This window comes from Emys orbicularis, chromosome 18 (assembly GCF_028017835.1).
Source record: "Emys orbicularis isolate rEmyOrb1 chromosome 18, rEmyOrb1.hap1, whole genome shotgun sequence".
In the NCBI taxonomy this organism is placed as follows: Eukaryota; Metazoa; Chordata; order Testudines; family Emydidae; genus Emys; species Emys orbicularis.
The window spans coordinates 7,091,873-7,105,317 of record NC_088700.1 but is presented as its reverse complement, the minus strand read 5'-3'; the positions used below and the strand labels follow the sequence as shown (position 1 = coordinate 7,105,317).

General features: G+C 46.4%; 1 protein-coding gene across 2 annotated transcripts in view; it reads left to right on the top strand.

Annotated features, from left to right (window-relative positions):
- NOTCH1 (notch receptor 1) overlaps positions 1–13,445 on the top strand; it is an 85,830-nt gene that overhangs the window by 4,557 nt on the left and 67,828 nt on the right. For both annotated transcript variants that reach the window (XM_065418973.1, XM_065418972.1), the window contains one exon: positions 3,964–4,045. In XM_065418973.1, the coding sequence (XP_065275045.1) occupies positions 3,964–4,045 (82 nt within the window). The remainder of the gene's footprint in view (positions 1–3,963; positions 4,046–13,445) is intronic.

The following is a 13,445-nucleotide window of genomic DNA, read 5'->3' as shown; positions in this document are numbered from 1 at the left end:
TTTGTTTCCCTTCTTCCCCTGCCCTGTGCCCCCCCTCCCCGGGGGGGGGGCAGCCAGGCGTGAGGAGAGGGGGCTTCCTAACTGGAGAAGGGGAGAGACCCCCTTGGTGCTGGGGGGTCCTAGCGGGGGAGAGCCCGGGGGTCACTCTAAGGCAGGTGAAACCCTTTGCAAAGTGAAAGCAGGGCTGACTGGCAGAGCAGGCTGAAGGGGAAAAGACTGTGGCTTGGAAAGTTCTGTTCTTATTAGGCAAATGAGCAATCCGGAGTGAAATCGGTGTGTGTGTCTGTGGCTGTTGCTTTGCTGTCTGCTTCCAACTGCCCTCCAAGAGGGAATCTCTCCTCCCCACTCCCCTCCGATTTTAAAAGATCACAACCCACCTGAGAGGGTGTGTGGCAAACATAGCTCCAGGGGGGGAATCCAGTGTGTTTAACCCCCTCGCTTTTAAAACAATCTGGGGGAAGAGCTGATCCTGCCTCACAAAGTGGCAGAACTTGAGCGCTCAACCAAATCCGAGCCAAGGAGGCTGCGAAGGAGGCTGTGGGTTGAGCTGAAAAACTTTATTAAAACTTTATTCTCTCGAGCTCTCCTGAGAGGAGCAAACCCTTAAAAGCTGCCATCACCAAGGCTGGAAAGCATGACTGGTTTTGTAACACAAAACAAGCCTCTGTCTGTGTGTGTGTGGCGGGGGCGGGGGGGTAGTTTTGAGAACTGATCTCAGGATAGCAATGTGGTGAGTTGTGTGGGGGCTTTTTTATGAGTTCTTTTTTCTCAGCAGTCGAATATTTCATGTAGCAAAGCTCAGAAAGTAGCTCTTTACCGTGTCCTCTTTTCAAGGCTGGAGGGTGTGCTGAACAAGCCGGAGATTGGTTTTTATTTTTTGAAAGCCTTGTTAATTTTTTATTTCCTGTTTCTCAAATCGACGTCAGATTTCTTGTTCTCTCAGCCCTTTCCTTGCAAGTTTTGGGGCGGATGTCAGAGGCCGTTGTGTTTCGGCACAGTGCAGTAACCTTTGGGGAAACAATCAAATGGAAACTTGTGCACAATTCTTTTTTAGTCTAAAAGGCCTAAAAATGAAAGATGCATAAGTTTCACCAAGGTGAGAGAAATGAGTAGGAAGATGCTTTCAAGAAAAAAAAATCTCCTTAACATGCAGAAATAATTGTATTGTGCATCTCTGCTTGGAAATGTAGCACTTCAATGCCTTTATCCTCACAACACTGAAAAAATAAAGATGGTGAAGTGCTTTTGAAAAGCGCTATATAAGAGTATAAATACAGGAGTAGCACCTACTCATGTGAGTAGTCTCACTAACTTCCTGGGGCCTGCTAGCGCGGAGTAAGTGTTAATCAGTGAAAAGGCAGCAGACTCTGGCCCTTAAGTGTTTGGCTCAAACAGATGCTAACTGTAACATAGTGGGTTGGATTCTGCCACCCTGACTCCCACTGAAACCAGTGCCACTGATGCCAGCAAGGGAGGTTACCAGGAGACGCAGTGTTGATGTATAAAAGAAAAAAGGGGTCTGTGCTCAGCCAGCCTGTATAGCCATCTCTCATACCTGCACACTGCCCTCGCATGTTGTTGGGGTTTATATATATACGTGTGTGTATAAAAAAAGGATGCCTAGCTGCATCTGTCCTAAATGCAAGGATTTTTAAACAGGAGAGAGACTGAGGTTTCTGTCCTGGAGCTTTTAGATCAGGGAGTGTAGGACTGAGCATTGAGACACTAATGCCTTAAGTAGTGTAGCCTTCCCCTGTGTACTTCAGAGTTATGATATAAAGTCAGAAGTCTTACTCATAGTAAGGGTGTCATCACAGCCTTCCGGGAAGAGCCCCGTTTAGGTAACATTTGCGCTGTCTAGTTTCACTTCATTTTGCATAACTGAGGAGAGACCCAGGCTGGCTTAATTCCCTCCTCTCCAAAGAAAACAGGCTGCAGTGTGTTGGCATGGGAGGAGGTAGTGGGGCTGTTAGTTGACTCAATCAGATCTTTCAGGCAGCAGGTATTGAGTATCAAGGGTGATAGGGATTGAGAGCTGCCCTACAGTAAATAATGTAACAAGAGGTGTCTGTAACGTTTTACAATGGGCAGCTCTGATTTCCCCCTTTGTTAGGAATCAGGGAAGGCTCTACTCTGCAGCTGTTGCTTTTCCCCACGAGCAAGGAGGGGAGTGTGCGCCTGTGGCTTTACGACTCTCTGTTCTCCCTCTGTAGGACAGTCTGGAGCCACTTTTTGTCTTTCTTTCTTTCTTTCTCTTTTTTTTTTTAACCATGAATATCTGAACAGCCAGACAATTGAGCAATAGTTTCAGGAGCGTTTTCTGTAGTCAGGACAGTAGCAGTATGTGGGGGAGAGGGGGGGAAAGAAACCCAGCTAGGTGGCTGAGAACAAGGATGGGAGCCTGCCCTGTAATCTGAACTTAAAGTTTGCAGATAACTTTGCCTTGTGAAAGCAGCCCAGGCTGCTCTGTGACTGCTTTTCTTTAACGCTCCATGGCAGCCCCCTTTCCCCTGTAAGCTGTTATACAGCATTGCTAGCACGGCGCCATATGTTTGGTGGCATTCCATTGTACATCACCATTTGCATATTGGAAACACCTTATGTCACGGGCAGCCTTCATTCCACTAATGTCCCATGCCACTGCAGTGGGCCTCCGCTGGTTTTTATTGGTTAAGAGTCCTATCTGCAATTATTATTGAATTATTTTTACGCAGTGCTGTAGAGATCCATGGGGCTTTGCAGACACACCAAACATCCAGGGATGCATTCTGCTTGAAGAGACCCTGGTGTAAATCTGAAGTAACTCCATTGATTGATCTGAAGTTACTCTGGTTTTACCCCAATGTGAGAGTCAATTTTGGCCAAGGGGCTGTGCCCTGAAAAGTTTACAATCTACAGGCCAGATTGAGATGTAAAATCAGGAGTAATTCCAGGATAACTGAGAGCAGAATTTGGCCCAAAGGACCAGATCCTGAAATCCTTACCCTAGTAGGCTTCAGTGGACTACTCACTTAAATAAAGATTACTCCCATGAGTAATGGTTACCGGTTGGTCCCCTTGGTTAGGTTTTTAGAATAGCCCATGTCACCCAAACCCTAAGGGCCTGACCGACTCCATACTTAGGCAGTGCTCCCATTGAGCTCCTTCGGAGTGTAGCTGAATAAGGAATGAAAGATTGAGTCCGAAATCCATGAAGTTGGCAAAAATGATCTTTTCAGGCCAGCTTTTCCCTGCATAAAAGACAAGAGACTGGGCCATGTTATGCCAGCCCCCTTTGAAATCACATGCTGCCTAGAAACTGGTCACAGCTCGGCCCAGTGCAATTAGCCATGCATTTTTATGTGTTGCATCATTTGATGACATCTTCTACTGAGAGCCCATCGCTTCCAGAGGTTTAGCAGAGCTAGAGTCTCTGTGAGCCTGCTGATATAGACTAATATAAGACCCCCTCTCATTGACTTGAGTAAGAGAAGGCCTTTGATCAGCAAAAGACTCCGTTTGTTCTCTCTGGGGATTAGGCTAATAGAGGTTTTGAAGGCCTGGTTTACACTACAGAGTTAGGTCAACGCAAGGCAGCTTACATCGACCTAACTATGGAAGTGTCTATGCTAAAATTTCACTCCCGCTGTCAGAACTGCCCTGGCACGCCAATTTAATAACTCCACTTCCACGAGTGGCGTAACGTCAAGGTTGATGTAGTTAGGTCGACACAGCATCAGTGTAGACATTCCATTGCTTACGTCGACTGTTACTGGCCTTCAGAAGCTGTCCCACAATGCCCCACGCTGACAGTTCACTTGATACAAGCGCTCCTGCTGAGGACGCACACCGCCGACACAAGGAGCAAAGTGTCAACACGCACAAGTGATATAATTATTGAGGCGTCTGTATGCCAACGGTCAATGTAATTTTGTGGGGTAGACATGGCCTAACTTCTGGCTAATTCTCATCTTCTGTTTGCAGGTTTACGATGTACCCAGCCTGCCGAATCCTGCTTGAATGGGGGAAAGTGTGAAACTTACTCCAATGGGACTGGGGTATGCCTGTAAGTATAAAAGAGAACTGAGCCAATGAGTTCCCTTTATCTAGATGAACACATTGCCATAAAGTTGACTTTGCTTTGAAGGACCTGAATTCGAAAAGAGGAAAAGCATTTCCTTTATTTGAGGTGCAAGAATAATTTGCAGCCATATTGGGATCCAGTCCTACTTGAATAGGAGTCAAGCATGGTGTCCCGGTTGGGGGGAAATACAAGAAAGGGCCAAATGTGTCACCCTGTTGAAGGCAGTGGAGCAGGATTTAGTACCATCTGGACCAATAAGTAACTTCTAAGGGAGACTCTTGATAGCCTTATTCAGTTGTTTTTTTAATTCACTCCAGGACAAGCTCCTGCTTCTGGCCCCAGAATCTTGTGCTTCAGAGACCACCTGCTGGGCCTGTAAAAAGCATTAATGTCCACTGCAAAAAATCCAGCAAGCATTTTAAGAGAATCCTATTATTTACCCTACCCTTTGGCCAGAGGTCACACTCAGGCTAGGTCTACACTGCAGCGGGGGTCCGACCTAAGATACGCAACTTCAGCTACGTGAATACCGTAGCTGAAGTTGCGTATTTTAGGTCGGCTTACCTAGCGGTGAGGACGCGGGAAAGTCGACCGCTGCCGCCGCCTCCGCTGCCGCCTCCTGCCGAGGTGGATTTCCGGAGTCGACGGCAGAGCGATCAGGGATCGATTTTACCGCGTCTTCACTAGACGCGGTAAGTCGATCCCCGATAGACCGATTGCTACCCGCCGGATCGGCGGGTAGTGAAGACAAAGCCTCAGTGACAACCCCATGATTCATAGATTCATAGATTCCAAGGCCAGAAGGGGCCACTGTGATCACCTAATCTGACCTCCTGTATAGCAAACCCGTGGAGCTTCTCAAAAATAATTCCTAGAGCAGATCTTTTAGAAAAACATCCAGTCTTGATCTAAAAATTGCCAGTGATGGAGACCCTTGATGAATTATTCCAGTGGTTAATTATCTTCACAGCTAAAAATTTACAGCTTATTTCTAAATCTGAATTTTTCTAGCTTCAATTTCCAGCCATTGGATTGTGTTATACCTTTCTCTGCTAGGTTGAAGAGCTCATTATTAATAAATATTTGTTCCCCATGTAGGTACTTACAGACTGTAATCAAGTCATCCTGTAACCTTCTCTTTGTTAGAGATTGAGCTCCTTGAGTCTGTTGCTATAAGGCATGTTTTCCTTCTCCTTCTCCTGCTTCTTCTCTGAACTGCCTCCAGTTTATCAACATGCTTTTTGAATTGTGGACACCATAATGTCAATTTACAATAGAGCGTGATCTTCCTAACGTCATGATTCTGATTCTGCTGCCACTGAAATAAACAGATATTTAGGTATCCATTGACTTCAGTGGGTGTGACAAGGGGCCGCCACCTCCCATTAGAGTCAATGGGAGTTGAAGGCGGTTGTGGCCAGGCTCTCAGCTATGGCACATCAGCATAACTCCATTGAAGTCAATGTTCCCCAGCCAAGGATATGGCCCATGCTGTGTTGCAGGATTAGGCTCATAAGAATGCATGGTTCACTCAGTAAGAGGGAGGCACCTTTTCCCTGCAAGGTAGTTTTATGTGACGGTTCTCTGACCGGCTTTCTCCAATCCTGGATCATGGAGCCATCTGATGTGTAAAATGTTGGGATTCCCTGAAGGACTCACTAATCGACACACCACAGCGATGACTGATTCACTCCAACCATCCAAGGAACAATAACCAAAGAGAAATGAATAAGATTCCAGTTTTGGGTTGTTTTTTTTTAACTATTACATAAACGAAATCCGAATGGGTTTGTTTTCCAGCCAGCCTCCCCCATCCACCTGTTAAGCGTGTGTGAGGTTGGGGCTTGCCAAGAAGACAGTCTTGTCCAGTCCAGACTTCCAATTCAGAGCTCCCCTCTGCAGAGGGACCTGACGGCATTTCCATGCCAACTGTTGAATAGCAATCTTCCTCGACAACATTCGGGGGGGAGCGGAAAGATCAGGTTTGCGTGTCTGCTTCAGTTGGGTTATTCTGCCCAGTTTGGCATCTCCTGCCCCCTCCCTTTCACCCAAACTGCCACCCCCTTGGAAAAAAAATCAGCAAATTAATCAGGCACATGAACAATTTAATGGACAAAAGTTGGGTCCCTTTGTGAGCTACTAATGAATGCACGCCACTTTTTTTTTTTTTTGCAGAAGCCCTTACCAACGCTTGACGCTCTAAATCTTGTTTTCTTTCATTCAAAGAACGACAGCTGGGATTCGGTCGAAATTCGGCAGCTATTGTTAAGGGAGGCAGATTAATGCTGTGTGACTAATCATGTATGGCTTCCCCGAATGCATAACTCTTTCCATCCCCCACCCCATCCCTACACCCCTCCTTTTCCTTGTGGTTTCTTTCTTTCTTTCTTTCTTTCTTTCTTTCTTTCTTTCTTTCTTTCTTTCTTTCTTTCTTTCTTTCTTTCTTTCTTTCTTTCTTTCTCTCTCTCTCTTAAGTTCCAATTCCCTGCAACTCCCGATTTACATTGCATGTGCAGATGGCAGTGGAATCTAATTAGATCTGATGTGTGCAAGCTCTATTAGAAGGAGGAAAAGCCTCCAAAGTATCTGTCTTTTTTAAGAGAAAAAGAGAGTGTTTGGTATCTTTGAAGAATTTCTTTGCTGGCAGCCGTAAGTGACTTATCTTCTTGACCACAAATACAGAGCCGCTTGCAAATGTGTGAGCTGTTTTTGCAGGAAACTAAGGTTTCAGTAGTCATTAATATTGAATGCTGTCTGTGTAGGTTGAACTTTTAATGGATGATGATTTCGGGAAGGCAAGTTTGGTAGGGACTGAGACGTTGGATGAGATGTAACTTCCAAGGTAGCTGATAGGGATTAGCAAAATCTTATTTTTCAGACTTCTCTAAGGATCTCTTTACTAGGAGTTTTGCTTCCAAGCCCCTTAAACAAAGCAAAGTTAAGAGCACAGATAGCAGAAGTGGAAAAAGTTGGCACCTCCCATTGGCGCCTGAATGAAACATACCATTTTGGCTAGAGGCCACATCTCAGTTTGGCCTGGCACTTAACACAGTTTGGCCATAAAGCCCCTTTGTGCTTCCCCCACAAATCCAATTAGAAAGTGGAGTGAAATAAATAGTGTACGAGGGAGAAGCTACTCCAGTGGAGAAGTATCTCTGCATTTGTTGTGGATACTCATTACAGCAGAGAGCTAACTGAGTTACTTGAAAGTAACTTTGGTTTCAGAGTTATCAGTGTATAAGCCCTGTTATGGAACACAAATCACCAGGGTGAAATGATGAGCTTTCACTTACTTTTGTTATTTTACAGCTACATTTCCTAAAACTCCTGGTCCTTTATCTTATTGTCTCCTTGCCAGTCCGTCTTGTACATAGAGCTTTAATTGAATGAAGAGGCCTGGGCATTTGATCAGCTAGAGGTCTTGCAACAGAAGTGGCCTAATTAAATTGCCTTTAGAGTTCCTATATGCAGTGTAGTTCTAACTGTGTCGGTACCGGGACATTAAAGAGTCAATGTGGGTGAGGTAATATCTGTTATTGGACCAACTTCTGTTGGCGAGAGAGACAAGCTTTCAAGCTTATACAGAGCTCTTCTGCGCGTTTCGGAGTATGTTTCCCAGACCTGAAGAAAAGCTCTGTGTGAGCTCAAAAGCTGGTCTCTCTCACCAGCAGAAGTTGGTCCAATAACAGATAATACCTCACCCACCTTGTCTCTTTAGAGTTCCTATGCAGGAATAATATGATCTTGCAAATAGCTAGAAAGATTATTGTGATGTTTCACCTAACAGGATCTTGCGAGGAACTTAACTCAAGGTAAAAATAACCCAACACCAAACTCTTGCCCTGGATTTGTAACTTTAAAAAGCCTGGTTTGCAAAAGTTTGTACCAGCAGATGGTGATGCTAGCCACTGACTGCAACAGCACTGACAAGTGTGGTTTTGTGGTGTGTGTTAACTGTGGCTTTAAGGAATAGGCTCTCATTTGAATCAAACATGTTCCCAGATCAGATGAAAAGGTTTTTCTGAAGATCACTTTGACTTGCAGTGATAGGTCCTAATTAAACATTGGTACAGTTATATTTTGGACTGGTACCATCGCAAATGAATAGGACTGGTCTAAGATTGTTGTGACATGCGAATTTTATTCCCAGCAAGCCCCTGTTCCACTAGTTAAAAGCACATGGTTTGGGAGGGGGCTGAAGTACGAATTCAGTCCCACCTGTGTTTCATCACTGAAATCAGGGGGTTACGCCATAGGCACCAACTTTTTCTGGCGCCGGTGTGTGCCCGCGCCCCCCGCCCCAACTCCACCCCATTCCAACCCCATCCCCAAAGTCCTCTCCCTAACTCCACCCCCTCCCTGCCCCTATTGGATCCGTTCCCCAAATCCCTGCCTCCGCCTCTTCCCCCAGCACGCCGCGTTCCCCCTCCTCCCCCCTCCCTCCCTGCCCCGCGAATCAGCTGTTTTGCGGCGCAAGTGCTGGGAGGGAGGGGGAAGAAGCAGGACGTGGCGGTGTGCTCGCGGAGGAGGCGGAGGCAAGCTGGAGCAGGGGCGCGGGGCGGGGCTACGGGGAGCTGCCGGTGGGTGCTGAACACCCACCAATTTTTTTCCGTGGGTGCTCTAGCCCCGGAGCACCCACAGAGTTGGCGCCTATGGGTTATTCCAACGTGCTGAGAATCTGGCCCTGTGTAGCAAAGCGGCTTTTAAGGCGAAGGAACAGGTTAAATCTAACCACTAGGTTTGCAGTGAGGAAAAGGTCAGTTTGCTAAAGTACTTCCTTTTGTTTATGAATCTCTGTAGCCTTATGGCTCAACTTCTGGATATAGGGCCTGATCCAAAGGCTGTGGAGGTCAATGAAAAAACTGCAGTGGCCAATGGATCTGACCCGTAGGAGTTGGGGAACTATTTGTTTAAACCTCGATTTTAAAAAGCAAGAGATTATTATTTTAGATTAAAATAATTTTTGTGGTGACAACCAGAAAGCTACAGCGACAGTCTTAATTCTGCAGTCTTTTGTGGCCTCTGGGTTATTCAACTGCTCAGTCATTGTTATCTCATTTTAAAGGACGGATGTTTCCTTCTGGTTTGATATTTCTCATGTGCTTTAGCCCAACGTTATTTCCATGAAATAATAACAAAGAAAAAACGTCGCCTCCATGCTGGACAGGAAGAGGGTGGAGTGTGAAACAATCAACCAGAGGAAACTCTTAAAGGAACAGTCTCCTGGTGATTCAGCCACGTTGAGGCTCCTGGGTGGTCGTTTCAAGTCTGATCTCATGTGTTCGGAAGGAACAGGGTTGGAGTCTGGAGACTTGGGGAAAGAGGGTAGATTAAAAATACAAAAGCATCAGCATCCCCTGTTGCAGCTTCCAGTGGAAGAGAATCTTGGTCCAGATCCTCAGTTGGCATAAATCAGCACTGCCCCCCGAGTCCGCCGAGCTTCATCCATTCACACCAGCTGAGGATCTGGCCCCTTGTGTTGTTTTATGCTGGTTTATAGGGATTTTTTTCAGATATTACTTTTCCCCCACCCATCCCAATGTGGCTTCTATTCTCAAACAGTCAGCAGAGGGATTGGAAGGGTGATTTCATGGCTGAACTTTGCCTATATCTGTTGTCACGTGCTCCGTGCAAGAAACTGGTTGCAGGGCCCGGCCACCTCCCTGCCAAACATCATTTAGGAAGTTTCTCAGAACGGGTGTAGGGGGCTCATTCTCCAGTGCCTTTTGCCTTGTGCCTGTGCAAAGTGTTTCATCATTGAAATCAGCAGAGTGACGCTGATGAACTGAGAATCTGGCCGTGGTGAAATCCCTCTTGTCGCCATCTTGAGCTGATTCAGATTCTGCCTCCACAAAAACACATTGAGTTATTCCAATCCCTCAGCCCAGGGCTTGGGAACAGGAGTGTGTCACGCCGATTTCCTTAAATGCCACCAGAGACTCTGAGCAAGACTTAGAAGAATGAAGAGCCTTAGAACTTGTGTGATCCTGTTTATTGATCACCTGCGCTCATGATGGCAGATGTAGCTACACTGCTCGTAGGGATTCTGCCCGTATGTTATGGGTTTTTTTTTTCTTCATCGCTTGAACCTGCCCTGTGAGAACTATCTGACCTCAAAGGGCTAGAATCGTAGCTGGTGTGAATCTTCATAACTACGTTAACTTCAATGGAGCTCTGCTGATTTCCGCTAGCTGATGCTCTGGCCCAAAGGGGGTTATTGTTTATTGCAGGGATTCTCAGACTTTTGTACGGGTGACCCCTTTCACACAGGAAGTCTCTGAGTGCAACCCCCCCATATACATTAAAAACACTTGTTTATATATTTAACACCATTATAAATGCTGGAGGCCAAGCAGGGTTTGGGGTGGAGGCTGACAGCTCGCGACCCCCCATGTCATAACTTCGTGACTCCCTGAGGGGTCCCGACCCCCAGTTTGAGAACCCCTGGTTTATTGTATATTGCATTAGATGGTTCCACTTGTTCCCCACCTTCTTTGCCCCTCTATTTGTAAAACATTAGAAACAAACAATTTGGCAGTTAAAGGGCTGAATAACATACATCAGCAAGCAATTAGCAAGTTTTAAACTAACATCCTTTGTAAATTAACTTTTTCTTTCCGGACCTGGAGGTGCCCTGACCCTCACTTTGCTCATGTTCATAGACGTCCTGACTGGTAACTGTATGTACGTGAGTGGAATGTGAAATTTATAGAGCATAAACATATTTAACCAACTAGTAGCCTCAGGGCGCAATTACCATAGGCTGGTGTACGTGTGGTCATTATGGTGAGTTCCCATGGCTAAGCTATCTCCAGGGTATGGGTATAGTTTTTCAGGGCCATAAATCAAGTCTGTAGGGTAGAGGAGCCTGCATTTACTTGCAGGATCCTACATCAACATCTGTATCTTCCCAAAGCAAAGTAGACTTTTGATGTGAAAGGTGAGGCATATCTCCATTTTTTTAAAGGGGGAGGGATAGCTCTGTGGTTTGAGCATTGACCTGCTAAACCCAGGGTTGTGAGTTCAATTCTTGAGGGGGCCACTTAGGGATCTGGGGCAAAATCAGTACTTGGTCCTGCTAGTGAAGGCAGGGGGCTGGTCTTGATGACCTTTCAGGGTCCCTTCCAGTTCTATGAGATAGGTAGATCTCCATATATATATATATATATATATAGGTGGCTGGCTTAGATGTTAGATAGGAATCCATCCACCTGTCTGAGGGCCATATCCAGACAGGTGATGAGCAGTTCCCACTCACCTGGGTGGGATTTGTGGATGCTCAGCATCTCTTGGGATTGGACACTGAAAGAGGCCTCTGACACAGAAGGAGGGGTTTTCGGCCTCTAACTGGCACCAAGGGACCGGCCTGGCACACCAGATCAGGGAAGTACAAAGGACACTTTTGTGCCACTCCCACATCCACTGAATAAAGCCTGTTGTGTCAGGCCTAGGCACTACAGGGATCTAAGCGCATAGAGGAAAACAAGAGTCCAGTGCAAATTCCAGACTAACGGAGCCTGCCTTTCAAATGGCGCCTCTTGCTCTTCATCACACTGGGCACCATTCGGAGATGGCTGTTTATCCCCCTGTGCCTAGAAGGGGGTGTACTGAGCCCCCCGTCCTGTGGTAAACGCCTGCGGGTGGTACCTGCCCAGTTTTTAATGGCGCTCACTCTACTTTCTGGCCCGTTGTGCAGTAATAACTTGAGTCGTTTTTGGTGTAGGAAGAATTATGCCAAGACTTTTAGTATCTGTTCATTTCTGCTCCTGGACACTGGAGTTGAACCACAGGCTTTGTGATTCCTCCATGTAATTCTGCTTCTGCTGCCGCATCTAAACATGGGACAGTTTTGTTTCTCTGGAAGTGTGTATATTTGGAGACCTCCGCATGGTTCAGTGCAGTGCCACAACCGCCAGGAGGTAAATGATTTACTTGGCTGTAGCTGAACTAACATGGAGCTTTGGCAATTGGTGTCCTGCATCCCCAGAGCAGGTGTGTGGAGCTGAAGCCGAATGCAGGAAGTCAATGGAATGGCATTCCTGGAGTGTAATGGTCTGTCCAGCAGCAGGAAGCTTTCAAGGGCTCAACTCGAAGGACATGGGGTGTAAACTTTTGCGTTTTCAGGGTAACCAGGGCAAAAATGGGCTGTGTGGGCAGGGGTGTCAGAGCATGGCCACGCAAATGCCAACATACGGGCCCAGTGCTGCAGTTCTTAGACTCAGGAGGACTTTGCTTGAATACGGGCTGCATATGTCAGAGTCTTCAGGAACAAGCCCTGTAGTGTATTCCTTATTTACAGGCAAAAAGCTTTGTGAGCCATAAGGTAGAAGGGAGAGTGACTGTGTGAGACCGTTCTGGCGGTCCGTTTCACCATCAGCAGGATAACTAGGTGTGGGGGGAAATTCACCTCTGTGCAGAGAGCCAGTCCCAGGGCCATGTGCTCCTACCCCCTCTTCGGAGGTGGTAAATGGGGCGACTGTAATACCATGTGCTGGCTGTCTGCATATCACTGCAGCAGTTGCACTGATGTAACTGAGGAGAATTTGGCCCTTGGTGTTGAAAGCTCCTCCATTGTACTTTCAATGCTGAGGGCCACGTACTGCTCTGTTACACCGATGTAAATCTGGAAACCGCTCCATTGTAAATCCAGCATAATTCCATTGGAGACAGCTGAGAGCAGAATCTGGCCTTAAGATCCAAATTCTCCCCTGATCTGCATCCCGCAAAATCCTCTGAAGTCAATGGGTTGAATGGCAGGCGGATTGGGTGCACATTGGCTTTTATTCTAATTTAAAACCATTGAACCCCGTGGGGAATTTGACAGATCTCAGCACTCCCATTAACTGGACTGCTCTGCTTGCCGATGGTATTTGATGCTTGGCTGTTACTCTTCACTACTGACAACTTTTGAAACATAGTCACTAAACATCCCTTTAGCAGCGATATTCAGAGCCCAGTGACTATTAGGTAAAAGCCTGATCCTGCAGGATACTCTGGAAGTGCTGTTAGAAGGATGATATTATTCCTATTTATTATTTGTGTTGTGGTAGTGCCTAGGAGCCCGAGTAACAGACCAGGACCCCATTGTGCTAGGCGCTGTACAAACACCGAGCAAAGAGACGGCTCCAAACAGCTTACAATAACCCAAGTGACAGAAGTGTAGCGATTCTAGTTTGATGCTTGCTTATTAAGCTTTGCGCTTATTTGAATACGTTAAGGTTTTTTGCACATAGGGAATACCAGTGGTTCTCAACCTGTGGCCCAGGTGACATCCACAGGGTCATACAGGTAGCATTGGGTGTGGCCCACATAACACATTCTGGGCTGTATATGCGGCCCACAATGGTAAATAGGTTGAGAACCACTGGAATAGACCAATAAA